Source organism: Arachis stenosperma, chromosome 2 (assembly GCF_014773155.1).
Source record: "Arachis stenosperma cultivar V10309 chromosome 2, arast.V10309.gnm1.PFL2, whole genome shotgun sequence".
Classification (NCBI taxonomy): Eukaryota; Viridiplantae; Streptophyta; class Magnoliopsida; order Fabales; family Fabaceae; genus Arachis; species Arachis stenosperma.
Window position 1 is genome coordinate 7,653,967 of NC_080378.1, and position 16,234 is coordinate 7,670,200.

Consider the following 16,234-nt stretch of genomic DNA (forward strand, 5'->3'; position numbering starts at 1 on the left):
GGAGGAGGAATGGGTATCTAAAGATGAGGATGTCTTGGCGGTAACAGATTCTTCAAAATCTTCTTCCTCCTCCTACGATTCATACGAGAGTGCTGAAGATGAACTTTACAAGCCCCCTCCTCCTGGGTATGAAACTGACAGTTCTGAGGAGGCTGTTGAGGTAGAAAGTAAAAAGAAGAAAATTGGAAAGTCTTGCTCACCTAACACCATGGCAAAGAGAAGGGCCTCCAGGAGATACACGGGTAAGAGGAGGATGAAGCATGTCCTGAACACAGAAAGGGAGAGTGGGCCTAGCAGTGGAGAGGAATGATTGGGCCAAGGCCCAGGTAGTAGAGGCTGTGTTGGGCCGGATCTGGGTAATATGGAAGGCCCAGCTAGTGAGGGAAATGTGGGGCAGAAGGGGGTTGCAAGTCAGGCTGGTGAGGAATGCCTTGATGGTGATGATATTGTTTATGAGTATGAGTCTGAGGGTTTTGTGACTCCAGTGTCATCTGATGATGAGAGGGGCCCTTCTGGGCCAGATTTTAATGAGGGCAAAACATTTGGAGAGGTGCAGTTTAGACTAGGGATGCAGTTTGCAACTATGGAGTAATTTAAAAGGACATTTAAGGATGTCTTTGTGCAAGATGGAAGGGATTGCATGCACCTAAAAAATGAGCCGGGGAGAGTCAGTGCAGCCTGTGCTGAGGACGATTGTCCTTGGCTGATTTTTGTGTCGAAAAACTCGGTAACCAAGTCTTTTGAGGTGAAGACATTCCACAATCAACACACATGTGGTCGTGATTATGGCAGCAACCTTGCAGATAAAAAATGGGTGGCTGAGAAATTGGGGCTAAGACTAAAGACGCAACCAAGTTGACACCTAGGGAGGCAATGCAGCATATGAAAGAAGACTATAACATTCAACTGAATCAGAAAATGATTACACGAGTAATCAAGCAGGCTAGGGAGACTGTGTTGGGCAGTGAAGGGGCTCAATTTGGGAAGCTTAGGGACTATCTGAATGAGATACACAAAAGCAATCCCGGGAGCACAGCACACATGAACACCTTACCCCAGCCACAAGGGCCAAACTTGTTTCAAAGATTATATATCAGCTTTGATGCTTGCAAAAAAGGCTTCAAGAATGGGTGCAGGCCTCTGATAGGTTTGGATGGGTGTTTTCTGAAGGGTTACTATGGAGGCCAATTGCTTTCTGCAGTGACCCAGGATGCAAATAATCATGTCTTCGTGATCGCATATGGTGTAACCAGGGTTGAGAACACTGATAATTGGAAATGGTTCCTGACCTGCCTTCAGGAGGATTTCGGGTCAAGCATGCTATTTGGATGGCATTTGATGTCTGATCAGTAGAAAGTAAGTTTCATAATTACCATATAGCATCATGCATTTTTCAGCTTTCTGTTAGATTTAATATGTGAAATGCTCAACTGCAGGGTCTTGTTCGGGCAGTCCAAGAGGTCATGCCAAATGCTTATCATAGGAACTGTGTGCTCCATATGTGAAAAAATTGTGAAAAGAGGTTTAGGGACAAACAAGTTAAGGGTTGTGTTTGGGAAGCAGCTAGGAGCACAACTCCAGTTTAGTTCAAGGCTGCTATGGATAGATTGAAAAGTGTGAGTAATGGAGCTTGGGAGTACATGAGTAAGTTTGACCATAAGGTCTGGTGTAGGACTTTTTTCAGTCACTACCCTAAGAACGCTGTTGTGACAAACAATATGTGTGAGTCTTGGAATGCAGTGATAGTGGAGGCTAGGGAGAAACCAATCCTAACATTGTGTGAGGAGTTAAGGGTCCAAGTTATGAACAAAATGGCTAGACACAAGAGGATCCTATGGGCATATAAAGGAAAGCTGGCTCCAGTACAACAAATGAAATTGGACAAGTGGATTAAGCCAGAAAGTCACAAGTGGAATGCTCAATGGTGTGGTGACAATGACAGGGTTGTGTTTGAGGTATCCAGGAATACACACAAGCTGGGGGTTAACCTGAAAAATCAAACATGCACATGTAACTTATGGCAGCTCACAGGTAAGTTGAAAGCATGTTAAACAGTTTCAATTGTTTTTGGCCATGTTATTGATATATGACATCTGCTATAATTGCTAAATTCTGTAATGTAGGTGTACCTTGTGTTCATGCTGTTGTAGCCATATCCAGAATGAGGGTAAAGGCAGCTGAAGACTTCGTGTCTCCATTGCTCACTATGGATGCAATAAGGAAGACATATGACATCTGTATCAACCCGGTACCCAGTGAGGAGTTTTGGGAACCAACTGACCAACTGAAGGCAGATCCACCAAAAATAGTGAGACCTGTTGGTAGACCAGCTAAGAGGAGAAAGGAATCAGCTACCTCTCCAGATCCATCTGATGGCAGCAAGGTTAGAAGCACCTTCCAGGTTACCTGTAGCAAATGCGGAGAGCCTGGCCACTACTTCAAAACATGTAAGGGAGCACCTAAAAATCCTAACTGGCAACCTAAACGGAGGAGAACTATCAAGGTATGAAATGATTTTTTCACAACTTTGTTTTCTTTCTGTAGCCATCGAATACTACCAAAGATAACTGAACTCTTAACTCATTGTTCAGGGTGGTACCTCTGGCCAATCTCAGGACAAACCCATGCATCAGAGGCCGAACCCTACTTTAGAGGAAGTTAGGGTTAGACATCTGGATTTGTGTTTGCTATGCTTTTCGTTGTTTAGGTTTACTGGATGTCATTGGTTTTGTGTATGTTTGTTGCTGAAATGAATGCCATTTTATTGTTGTACTCCTGGAATAGGCTAAGCTAAAGAAGCAAAAGAAAAAGGTGCCCAAGAGGCCACATACTCCACAAGAGGAAATTCCAATTTCTCAATCTGCCCCTCCAGTGGTATATGTTAGAGTATACTATGCAGTCTAAGATGTTAACTCATGTTTTTTTGCCTACTAACTGGATTATTTGGGTTGTTGTTGAATAGGAAACTCAAGGTGAAGCAGCCCAGCCAAGTCTTGCACAAGTATTTTCTGCACAACCAGCCCAGCCTAGTCCTACCCCACCAGCCCAGAAAAGGCCTGCACCAACAGCCCAGCCCACTCCTGCACCACCAGCCCAGCCCAACCCTGCACCACCAGCCCAGCCAAGTGCCAGACTCAGGCCCAAGCTGAAGACCTTTAGGCCACCAGGTCCTCTGTCTCCACAAACAAGCCACCAACCACTTTCTGCAGCAGAAAATATTGAGACCATCACCGAGGAAACAGTTGCTGCATCAAGTGGAGGAACCTCTTCAGACTTATTGAAGTTCATTCCAACCCCAAATTTCAGGCCACCAAAGCAGACTTAGTTAACTAGGAATTTGCAATGTTTAGGGACATGTTTTTGCTTTGCTGTTTATGTTTTTTTGGCTGCTGCACCAGAATTCTGAAAACTGCATATGTTTAGGGACATATTTTTTTGGGAAACTACTTGGACTCACAGAGTGTTTGTGGTTTATTTTGTTAAGTTTGTCTGCTGTACCATCTGTGTTACCAAGCTGTAACTTGGATTTGTGAAATGACAATGCTGAACCCTTGTGAAGAGGTTGTATTTTTACAATGTTTTCAATTTGGTTTACCATGATTCTGTCAATCAATTACACACAAATCAGGAAATGCAGAAAATACTCATAACTGACTAAACAAACTCTATTATTCCAAAAACATAGTTCATTACACTTTCACATTCAATTCTTTCACTATATCCAGACATTGAACCCATTACTAAACACTAAATTTACAATGTCAAAGGCATATTAACATTGTGCAGCTGTTACAATACTACATCCCTTTCCTATTACAATGCCCAACAAGATCAACCCAAACACTTTCCATCTGCTAAGAGCACCACTGTTAACTTCATCGGTTTTGACCTCATCCATCTTCTTCTCTATCTCTGCAATTCTTTTTTCCATCTTTTTCATTGGGTCCGATACTGCATCTTGTACCACCTCATCAATACAAAATGAGGCAACATACTCATCTAGCCAGGCAAAGTATTTGCAATGTCCTCTGTTCTTCTACATCAAACATGCATACTGTTCAGCTCCAACAACAAACCAAAATAACACAGCAACCCAAACAAAAAACGATATCTGAAAAATTTACCTTAAAGTGGGAACAACCAAAGAAAAGCCTCCTAGGATTTTTTGAAGTCCCAGATTCGAACAAAATGGCGTATGATCCGCAATTGCACACTGGAGAAACAAACTTCTTCTTCATCCTTCTCGACGCTCCTTCCAGAATGCTTCCATCGGCACTCATTCCACTGCCCCAGCTCTCATCAGCCCCACCGCATCTTCTCTCACGACTCCATGAGGCACCAGAATTTGCACTTGCCATGCCCACCGTTGCAGGTCCTCTCAGATAGCCAGAAGGTGCAAACCCTAAACCTTTTCAATCATTCAAGAATGGGGGAGTATTGGCCAAACACAACGACGCCATTTGAGTTGCAGGGAGGGGGTTTTGAGTCCCTGCAACAAATCTTGGTTACACGTGGCACATTCACTTGACACCTCAGCATCCACCTGACACATCAACCGGGTAACCTGGAAGCAACCGGTCACAGGGGTCGATTCGTTCAATTATGTGGTTGGTCGAGGATCGGGTTGAGATTTCTGGATGATAAAGGTGCGATATGTCCCACTTTAAAATGTTCAGGGGCCGAAAAGGGTATTTACCCTTATACAAATATTTAAAAGGATTAATTTTAGGTGAGAACTCAGGTCTCATGTCCAATCAACTTCACATGAAGTTTGATATTTAAGAATTGTTAAATAATTTAATTGATTTGACTAAATTTTTATCTAATAGTTTTCAGTTATTAACTTCAGGTGAAGTAAAGTTGACTATACTTGAGTATCCACCTTAATATTAATCCACATCTTATATTTACATTTATTTTTGCATGACATTCACGTAGTCAATATTTTTGTTGATCCGATGATATATAATTAGAGGGTGAAAACTCAGGTATAATCAACTTTACCTAAAGTTGATAATTAAAAATTGTTAAATAAAAATTTAATCAAATTATTCAAGTTTAAATACGAATTTTCACCTAATTAAATACACGTATAAAATTATTTTACATTGATAATATATCAAAATTAAGTTTATTTTAAAATACAAAAATTTAAAAAAATGTCAAGTTTTAATAAATATTATCAATTGACCAAAATAATTTGAAGAGGATAATTTAAATATATAAAATCTAACTTAATATATGATACATTAAAATAAAAAATTTAATTTTAATATATTGATATGTAAAATGTTTTATACATTAATATAATTATAATTATTCTCTTAGATGATCATTTACGCAGTTAGATGCACGTATAAAATAATTTTATACTAAAATACATCAAAATTAAATTTTAAAATAAATTAATTATTAAAATCTGATAAAAAAATATTAATGTGATATTGTCGAGATGAATGATGCACTAAAATTAATCAGTCATAACTTTATAATTTGAACAGAAATTATTCAATTACTCCTTTGATATCTCTGTTGTTCCAATTTTCCAATAATAATAAAAGGAAATGTCTAAGGACTAGCAAGTAGCAATTTTTATATTTTGTGGCTAATACTTAACCATCAAAAGAAAAGTGAGTGATATCTCACCATTAGATGTAATCTCATACCATTAAAAAAATTGGTTACAAAACACAAAAATTACTGGCCCTAGCATTCCTCATAATAATAATAATAATAATAATAATAATAAACATCGCAAACTAGTTTCCATCACATGCATACTTTAGAGTGTGTTGTTATTGTGCACAAATACAACAAAGGAAGAACAAGCAACAACACTCAGAAAAACAATTTGAACGTTTTATAACAAGGGAAAAAAGTTTGGTACATGGATTTAAGAGAGTAAACCTTAAAAGTATGCATTCCAACATGCAAGTTTCACAAACTACTAATGAAAATAATAAGCATATGCCCCTTGGAACATTTTTGTGCTAAAATGGTCTCTCCTAGGAAATAGGCAACAAAAGAAAAAACTCAGTTGTAGACCATATACTTTGGGGTTGCACTGAACTTCTGGTACCCCTTGATCACTTTGTTTACTGCATCAAGGAAGTCCTTCTCTGTTACAGTCTTCCTTCTGGCCCGGATTGCGTACATACCGGCTTCGGTGCACACACTCCTTATATCAGCTCCTAGAGATAAACAAGAAAATCAATGTCTACAAGCAACCAAGAATGGAGCACAATGGAACCACACATCTATCAAATTCGCTCGAGAGACATGCAAGTATTTCTCAGTGTGGCTGGAGGGCTTGAAAAAGAACAGAAACCGGAACATGAAATATAGGTAATGCCGAAATAGAATGCATTAACAGTATGGACCAAAGTTAAGAATACCATCCACAATGCTGAGATACTTAACAGTGTTAGTGTGGTTAAAAAGTATGGGCCTAAATTAAGAATTGACAAGTCTTAGAGGAATTCTCACCAGTGGAATTTGGGCAAAGCCGAGCTAGAAGTTCAAAACGGATGTCCCTTTCGCAGTTCATGGTTCTTGTGTGAATCTTGAATATCTGCGTCCTACTCTCTAAATCAGGAAGACCGAATTCCACTTTACGATCCAATCGTCCAGGCCGTAGTAGTGCCGGATCTAGTGTGTCAGGTCTAACAAAAAAGCCATAAATGATCAGACATCTAGCGCCTTAAAGGGTTTGAAAATAACAAATTTAAGTGCATACTTGATCATTCTCATCAAAAAATCTATATTAACATTGAAATAAAGGGGGAAATAATTTGATGGGCAAATCAACCAACCTGTTTGTTGCCATGAGAACTTTGATGTTTCCACGAGCATCAAACCCATCGAGCTGATTCACAATTTCAAGCATTGTGCGCTGAACCTCATTGTCACCACCAACACCATCATCAAACCTTGCACCACCAATTGCATCAACTTCATCAAAAAAGACAATGCAAGCCTTCTTTGAACGAGCCATCTGTGCAGGAGATAACAATTTTAGTTGAATGATATATCAAACAATGATCAAAAGCTAAACACAGGTCCTAGGTAAATATTTACCTGAAATAGTTCCCGAACCATCCGAGCTCCCTCACCAACATACTTCTGAACCAGTTCACTTCCAATGACTCTTATAAAACAAGCATCAGTCCTATTAGCCACAGCCCTTGCTAGAAGTGTTTTGCCAGTTCCCGGGGGACCATAACAAAGAACTCCCTTTGGAGGGTCAATTCCAAGCTTGACAAATTTCTCCGGATGAAGCATAGGAAGTTCAACTACCTAAAAGGGAAATTAATAATTTAGTGCCATGTAATATAATTTATTTCCTTTATTGTAATTTAGAAAATGGAGAATTTTGTAGTATTTACTTCTCGCATCTTTTCAATCTGCTCTTTACAACCACCAACATCATTATATGTCACATCAGGCTTCTCTTCAACCGTCATCATGGTAACACTTGGATCAATCTTTGGTGGCAAAGGAATTTGAATCTGATATTTGTTTCTATCAACCCTGCAATTATAATATGAAGGTCAAACAAAAAGCACACATGACAATAAAGTTCCTCTTTTTTACATGGTTATATTTTATTAAATTTGCTGATAAAAAACATACCCAACACGCATCCCTTCCTCTATGTCAGTGGGGGAAACTTTGTCACCAAGGCCAACAACAAACTGTCATCAATAAAGCAAAAGGAATATTAGACCTAATTCCAAGAAATGAACAAAATGAAGAACTTTGGCATCGCATTTGGATTTCATAATGCTTGCAAATAATTGAGATGCAAGTTATGTTCATCAAGTGAAGCTGAACATCTTGAAAAAAATTAATTATCTGAAGATAGGTAACAGTATAGACACCTTAGCAATCTGTTTCACATTGATAACATATTTAGCATCTTCGGAGTTTGGATTTATAATCTTTGTGCACCTTGCCACCTGTTAAACAAATAGCAATAGTTAAAAATTGTATGAAATTTAAAATATACGAAGAAAATCAACCCCACCCGCCCCCCAACTGCCAAAATAAAAAAGGACCTGAAGAGGCTGCTCCTCCTGCATCATCTGCTTATCAGACACAAGATCCCACTGGCTTGGTGCGGCTAAACCAGTATCAGATTCCTTGATACCTATTACCACAAGAGGAAGCTAACATCTAAGACACTGTGAAAATGTAAACAGTATTAAGGCAATGAAAATAGCATATGTTCATTTCTTGAGACCAGTTTACTTTGATGAATGGCCACAAACTAATGACACCACCTATGTGGAAGACGTGATAAATTTCGGGATAGGAGAAGGATACTAAATTAACAACCATTTATAGTCATCAAAACGGGAAACAAAGGTAATCAGCAACAGCTACATTTTGATACCAGACAAAATGCAACTTACTTTAATTTAACAACAGAAAGATCTGCCAGGAAACTAAGATGTGCAGTAACAAGCTAAATATTTTGCACATACCACATAGGTCATTCACTTTCTTTGCCATATCTTTGATTTCCTTCTCAACTTTTTTGATACTTGTGGAGTATGGTCCCAAACCCTGCATACATAAATATATTGTGAAAGTCTGTTTGAAACACACCAAGGATGAGAAAACCAATGACCAAGGGAAAGCATTTTTGATGAACAACAATATAGAGAACCCAAGAGAAAGTGAAGATTCAACAAATGAGGAAACCATCTATGTATCTAAGTATTACTTATTTTCCTTTAAACTATGGAAGAAAGACATTCAACAACCTACACATAAATTGACAAATCAGAAAATGCTTTTTTTAAACAATAGCATTCAAGCTTTTCTCAATAGGAAGATTCAGCTGCATGAATCAGAAAATGCTCTAGTACCCTATTGTAAACCATATATATAGTTAAACCATAAAAATCAAGACCTTTTTCTTAAAAAACAATTTTGATATAAATTATCATGGGTCCTTAAGCCATTGAGCTACCATATACCTTAATTGATAACTATATTCTCTGATTGAGCACCCTCAATATCTTCTCAAGCTAGATACAACTAAAATCTCAAATTTACATAACCATTCCAAAAAAACAACAATCACACAAATCCCAATCAGCAACCTAAAAACCCTTGGCATCCAAAAAGCTCATAATCAGAAATAGAGACAGTAATAGGAAGCCTTCAACTTTATACAGTTCAAAACTAAATACACTGAGTTCAAAGTTACAGACTTTAACTAACCACCACCATCGAAAATCATAATCAATTGAAATCAGATAAACATATTCATTTTTTCCCCACAACCACTAATAGTTTAAATACGAGTAGCAGCTGAGATGAAAACAAGTAAGACCTCGATTCAATTGGGATTAATCTAGTACGTCAAACACAACTTATGTAGATGTTAAGATCTGCTATAGAAAAGGGGCATAATTGGGAATTAGGGTTTTGGAGAGAGGAAGAAAAAGGAAAAGGAGGTTACATACATAGGTTTTGAGGAGGGCGATGTCATCTTCGTCAAGGGGTCTAGGGTTCTTCTCGTCCTTGAGTTCGTCTTCGTGTTCAATTGCCATTTCGATTGGACGCTGTGTGAAGAAGCTCCTCTTCTTCTTCTTCTTCTTCTTCTTCTTCGGACTGTGATGAAGAGGGTAAAGTTGGGAACTTGCTTGAGAGAGAAGCGAAACCCAACAAGGGATTTAGAATTGAACTTGTGCACTGAATCAGCTGGGCTTTTTATTTATGCCTTATAAACAAACTGCTTCTACATACTACTACTGCGTGCAATTCTATATAAAAGGGTTGTTTGGGTGAACTTAAAAAAGAAAAAAAATTGAGTTATTTTTTATTAAAAAATATTATAAACAAAAATAAAAATAATTTTATATTTAAATATTTATAAAAAAAATTTATTTATTAATTATATTTAAGTATAATAATATATAAATATTTTTTATTTATTTATTATATAAAAAATATCTTAAAAAAATATAAATTACAATTTTTTAAAAAAGATATTTTTTATTTTTTTAGTATTTTTATTTTTATTATTAAAAATTTGTCAAACACACTAAAAAATAAAAAAACATCTTTTTTTATTGAAAAAATATATTTTTTTATAAAAATAATGACACTTAAAACCCTAAACAAGCACAAAAAAATGCTATTGATGAAAAAATTTATTATTATATATTTGTGTTTTTATAAATAAAAAATATATATTTTTAATTAAATAATTAATTATTAAAGTCATTAAATTTGTCTTAATAAAATAGTTAAAATATATAATAAATAATTAATTCTAATATAATAAAATATTTTAATATTGCATTAAATTTGTGCATTTAAATAATGTTTTAATCAATAAATTTAAAATAAAATGCAAAGGTGTTGTATGATTAGTCGATCTCCCTAAGTTTTTGTTGTTGTTATTGTTGTTAAATTTATATAAAATAAATAATAAATTATTACTTACTCCAAAAACTATATTATTGTACAAAGGAATTTTGGGGTTGGGTGGTTTTGCCGTTTTGGCCATGCTTTAATTGTATAGAATTAAAGATAAATAAAAAAATGAGTAAAAAAAACTCAGAGCTAAATAAATAGTTCATATTCAAATATTAAATTCAATATACAAATAAAAACGGCACTAAGGAAATTATTAAATTCTAAAACGTTGATTTGGGTCTGAATATGAGATTCAGATTTCTTGGTATGAGATGTTTAAGTTAGATTTTAATCAGGTTTTTAGTAAATTAGAACGCAAATATACTTAAAGGGAGTCAATGTATTTATAGTAGAATAAATAACCACCTTATGGAATAGTTTCACTTTTATTGGTAGATAATCATTTTCTTTATTTTAGGAAGTTATTGAGATCTTATCTTCTAAATGAGATAAAAATAGTATGAAAAATTTGGAGTGACAGTTACTTATTTAGATAAGTACAAGCCGGTTCCTTTCGTTGTGTCCGACCTCTTAAAAAGATCGGATATCCAATAAAAGTCATCTTTAGGACGGACTTTTTATCTTTATTGGGTCTGACTTTATAATTTGGATCAGATATGAACAAAAATATTTTTTGTTATCTTTAGACAAATAAAAAAACTTAGAGCTTTCCAAAAAATAAGCATTTTTTTGTTATCTTAAATTTGACAAATATAATAAAAATAAAAATTACTCCTAAAAAACATTTAAAGAGAAATATTTTTATAGTTTTTTGAAATATATATATATATATATATATATATATATATATATATATATTTGTCTGTATTTAAACCAACTCTAACTAATTTCTTATAAAAAAAATTTCCACAAGAATTTACAGTCAATTCAAGTTTAACCACCGTTGATTATAGAAGTTAGTGAATAACAAGGTATACGAAACAATGACACTATTTAAAACTCCCTCATTTGTTATTATATGTTATTTTATTTACCAAAGATAGTAAGGGGAGAAATTGGAACTAGAACACACGACCAAAACTCAAAGTCTCATTCATACAATTGAAATTACACAACCGAAGACGAAGTTATTCACGGGTAATATGTACTCAAAACTCTGAACCAGTTAGTATCTCTGTAAAATCCTACTTACAAAAAATTCATGTAATTACACCTAAAAATGTGAATGAATTAATTGGTGAAAAAAAAAAAGCATGTTGCATTACAAAATTGTGATGATCAAAAGGTAGATTTCTTGTATTTTAGAACATCTATGGTGTTCAAATCATATATCTTGCAAATTTTTGTGATGGCTTGTTGACTCAGGCCGTCTTTCCCATCTTCAAGTTCAACAAGATCATCAAGTTCTTCCGATGGCAGCAATTTCTAAGTCATATGATTATTAAAAGAAAAAACAGAGTACAAAATGAATGTTAGCACATAAAATAGTATTACACACTTTTTTTGGGGGATATGATATTAGTTGAGAACTAAAGTATATGATTCATTAAGCAAAACAATAATATGCTTTCAAAAATATAATATTACACACTTTTTCTTGCACATCCAATGTACCAAAGGCTTTAAAAAATAGTTCTAGCCTACAAAACTATGAAGAATGCATTCTAAATATAATAACATATTTTGCAAATTGTTAAATCAATTACACTTGACAATGTCCTAATTGATGCTATAGATCAGATTGCATGAGACACTTACCAAGTGTGGTTCATCTGAACTATTATTGGTTTTATTGGTTGAGTCCTTATGCTCAGTTTCCTTCTTATGAGTCGATGTGTTAGACATCTTGCTGCTATCCGAGGCGAGTTGGAATAGCTTCTCACTTCCCTAAGAAGGCAACAAAAAACAAGTCAGAAGCGAAGCTCGAAACATTATACAAAAATACTATCCATTGGCCTAATTGAAAGTGAACATCTATCTAGAACAAAGCAATTTTCAAAGTCCTTCCAAATCAAATGATGCCCCTTCCAAAACATACTAGGCATAAATAAATCCACTGATTGCGCATGCCGCATGACAATAAAACATGGCACTATCATATAAAAGTAGAAAGCCAAGACAAACATGAGCAGTAGAGACATCTCTGATTGTGGCAGCAAAACAGACAGATTACCATAAATTATTATAGAGGGAGAATAAGTGCATTGCAAATCTAATAGTAGTACAAACCTGAAGGGCTCTCCAATGAGAATAAGCCCGAAATGAAACCCAGAAGAATGCGACATTAGGCAAAGGTAAAACCTACAATGTACAATTAAGAATGGCCATCAATTGAAGCCAAGATAGATATTAAAGAGCAAACACAAGTCCACCGAGCACATACATACCATCAGTGCAGAGGAAAATGGAATCAATGAAACTGTAGCATACAAGTATTTCCGGTGGATAATTGTTCCCCTGTAAATGAGACAATAGTTCATATGACAATGAAGATTTAAATACAGAATTAAATTGGAAGCTACACTAACAGATTCCAAATTAAATTATTGTTCCAACACCATCAACTTTTGCTGCTTTTTTTGGAAACAGGTGTTAGAGGGAGAATTACCTCATAGCAATATGTCTTAATCTTCGGCGAACAAGTTGTGCATTCAGACTGCAATAACATTGTAATTGTCATATATCAGGCAAGGTTTCTAAGCACCTCTTAAAAGGCTCATACACAGGAATCAAACTCAACATTGCCATACATATCAACCCCATAATAAACATATATCGAAGGCGAATCTACTATTAAGAGTAGTAAACTACTAAACTATTCCAAAACCAAGCAAGTATGCACCAACCTTGAAGGGTAAATGACTTCGACGCTAGTGACTTCATTCGATATAGATTTCAAGAAAATCTCGGAGGGCTTAACCTGTGACAAAAGCCATGACCCCCACCTGCAACAACTCAAATCACATTCGAGCATATTATGCATAGCGTAATCAACACTTTTAAAAGACTATCATTCAAAACCAACAATGTAACAAACTAACCCATGAATCTTCTTCTTGATAGACCCATCCGGTGCTTTTTCCAAACCAACCCAAGCTTTATTCATCTATTAACCGCAACCACAACCAAATAAAGCAATTGGTTAAGAAAACAGTACACACAAGAATGTGACAACCCAAAAAACAGAAATTGACAAAGAAACAAAGTTAATACAATGATCGAAACAACAAAAAGGCACCTTGTTGCCACAGTAATCAGCAAGAAGCTCAGCTTTGGCATTAAAGGGTTTATCAGCAACATTAATGCCCTTCCACAGTTCTTTGAACGTTGGAGGAGAATGAGAGGAAGAAGTAGCTGAATTCTTAAGAGAATGATCAATGGCTCTGCTGAAGCACCAGTTTCTCCCTCGTATTGGGAACACAACCAATTTGGCTCTCATGTTGACTCTTTTGGCGGCAAGAACCCTAGAAAGTTTCCAACCAGAGAAATGTTCAGTTGAAGTTACAATCTTTGATGTGAAATGAAGGAGAATCCGAATCTGCGTAGTTTGAATATTCAGTGTCAAACTCGAAAAAAAAAGTAAAAAGAAAAAGAAAAATAGTAGTGTTAAAGAAGAAGAACTGAAAAGGAGTTAAATTTTCTTTTCTTTTCTTTACCCTGAAAAGAAGCAAATTACGAATGAGGCTTGAATGACGAAAGAGATGATGTCAAAACGATGCGTTTTGTGGGGAGAGAGTGAACGAAAAAACTACACATTCACAAACGGACAAGAAGGTAGTTTCGCTGTTTCAGTATTCAGTATGAAGATGATGGCGATGAAATAGGAAACGGGTTAGGAACTTTTGGGGGAGAGAATTTGGATGATTATGGCGGAGTGTGATATTGAGGGGTAAAAGTGTAAAACGGTCGGATATGTAGAGTAGACGGGGTACTAATACACGGATCTTTACTTTTTTTACTTTTTTTTCTTTTCCCATAAATTCGTTTAGCTTAGTCTAGTCTGCTGGCAGAATACAATAATTTTAAATTTATCATCTATGTGTTACAAAATTACTTATTATAGTATTCAAAAAAGATAGTATTTAGTTATTGAATGAAATTAACTATTGCAATTATTCCTTTTAAAGTTGTCTAAATTATCATGTATAAATTATGATTAATGTGATTTACTCCTATTTTGATTAAATTGAACGTAATTTAGTTAATTAAACCTCTTGGTTTGCAAATTATAAACAAAATACATCAATATTTATGTGAATTATTCTTCGGCTATTTATTTTGTTCTGCCTGTCTTAAGTATGCATTTGTAGTGACATGCATATAATGTAGATTTGATTTTCTTGTTATATGCAGCCATTTTCTCTAACTACACTTTAAGATTGGGTATTTTGCTTTGACATTCAAAATTTTGAAATATTATTATGCATTGGAAACAAATTGGACCTCCTTTTAGGACTTTCAGTTTTGCTATTGATCTTTATTCAGAGCTTTCTGGATATAGAATATCTAAAGGTCCTACTTGGAATTGTGCACCGAGCACAATATTATTTTTCTGTTAGGTGATTAGTTGTTTTTCAAAAGACAAATGAGTTTTTTTAACCTCTCTTTATGACTCTTCCTTTTTTATAACATATGAATGGTGCTGCATGGACTACATAATATTTTTCAAAAGCAATTGTCACATAGGTGGCAGCATATTTTAGTGTTCTAGTAATTTATTTCGACAGTAAAATATTTTTCTTATAATAAATAAAGTGTTTGATATAAAACAGAATCTCAGTTAGAGGGTAGAAGTAAAAGAGGAAATTGCTATTGTTTTGTGTGCTTTGTGTGTGGTTTTTAATTTGCTAGCAAAGCCTTACCTGTAAGATAAAACAACAGCTATTATGAATTTAGGTAACAATCAAGTTTGGATACTTCCAATGAATGATGACCAAAGCATAAAGTATCTAAAAAATTAGCATAGTTTTGAAAACTGAATCGGACTGACCAGTTCAAATGGGTTAATTGGAAACTGGTCACCGAAGCAGTTCGGTTGATCTTAAAAATCGTTTGACAAAAAATCGATCAAAAAATCGGTCGAATAGGCAGTTAACCAATGAACCGGCTGAACCGACCAATTTTTTAAAGATTTTCAAGGTCCATGTTCAAGTTTACAGACAAAAAAAAAACATGGAACCTTGGATACGCTCTTTTTGCTCTTTTCTATGTTGTTGTTGTTTTGCCATTTGCCTTCCTCGGTTGAAATATTCAGAAAAGCATAGTTATCAGAATCGAACCGATAATCAGCCTGATCACACTACTAGGTTATTGATTCAACCGGTGGATCACTAATTAAACCAGTTGACCCAATCTAATTAAATATAAATATCAAATTATAAAAAAATAAGCTTAAAATTAAAAGTTTAAAAATATGTCTTCACAAACATACTAACAAAAATTAAGTATTAAGTCTTAAACATAACTAATATTACAAAAATATATAACAAATTCGCCACTAATACAAAATATTTTCTCAATTTAAATAAAGAGAGAAAAACATAACACAATAAGTAAATTAAAGTTCAATGATGATTTATGACAACAAAAAATTTTTCTGCAAAGATGATTTATAACAACAAAATCATATTCTATAAAATGACTAAAATCCTCTTAGCAATGGCAGACTTGAATTAGCTGCATCTGTTGCAAGCTTTGCTGCCACCAGACTTGAGTTGTGTTCTTTCTCATCGAACCATCCTACTTCATTCCTCAATATAGTTACCATAAACAAATCAAATTCACATTAACATTACATGTTTGTTTTAACATCAATTAATTAGTATTAGTCACTTAATTA

At 34.8% G+C, this 16,234-nt stretch overlaps 2 protein-coding genes across 4 annotated transcripts; both read right to left on the reverse strand.

Annotated features, from left to right (window-relative positions):
• Window positions 1–5,841: 5,841 nt before the first annotated feature.
• LOC130961399 (26S proteasome regulatory subunit 7) lies at window positions 5,842–9,751 on the reverse strand. The gene is made up of 10 exons (XM_057887264.1): window positions 9,477–9,751; window positions 8,487–8,568; window positions 8,058–8,149; window positions 7,881–7,958; window positions 7,633–7,694; window positions 7,386–7,530; window positions 7,078–7,296; window positions 6,813–6,994; window positions 6,487–6,662; window positions 5,842–6,191 (listed from the first exon to the last, which is right to left on the reverse strand). Exons 1-10 carry the CDS (start codon window positions 9,561–9,563, stop codon window positions 6,034–6,036), a joined length of 1,281 nt encoding a protein of 426 aa, XP_057743247.1. The 5' UTR covers window positions 9,564–9,751; the 3' UTR covers window positions 5,842–6,033.
• A 1,697-nt stretch (window positions 9,752–11,448) lies between these two features.
• LOC130961922 (uncharacterized) lies at window positions 11,449–14,261 on the reverse strand. 3 transcript variants are annotated; one of them, XM_057887964.1, is made up of 9 exons: window positions 14,052–14,217; window positions 13,634–13,859; window positions 13,437–13,501; window positions 13,242–13,340; window positions 13,004–13,051; window positions 12,783–12,852; window positions 12,625–12,696; window positions 12,154–12,282; window positions 11,449–11,820 (listed from the first exon to the last, which is right to left on the reverse strand). In XM_057887964.1, the coding sequence occupies exons 2-9, from the start codon at window positions 13,832–13,834 to the stop codon at window positions 11,674–11,676; spliced, it is 831 nt and encodes a 276-aa protein (XP_057743947.1). In that variant the 5' UTR covers window positions 13,835–13,859; window positions 14,052–14,217; the 3' UTR covers window positions 11,449–11,673. The 3 variants fall into 3 exon arrangements, with proteins under 3 accessions (XP_057743947.1, XP_057743946.1, XP_057743945.1); XM_057887963.1 differs by having other exon boundaries at window positions 11,451–11,820; window positions 13,634–13,933; window positions 14,052–14,261; XM_057887962.1 differs by lacking the exon at window positions 14,052–14,217 and having other exon boundaries at window positions 11,451–11,820; window positions 13,634–14,001.
• Between the last annotated feature and the right edge of the window lie 1,973 nt (window positions 14,262–16,234).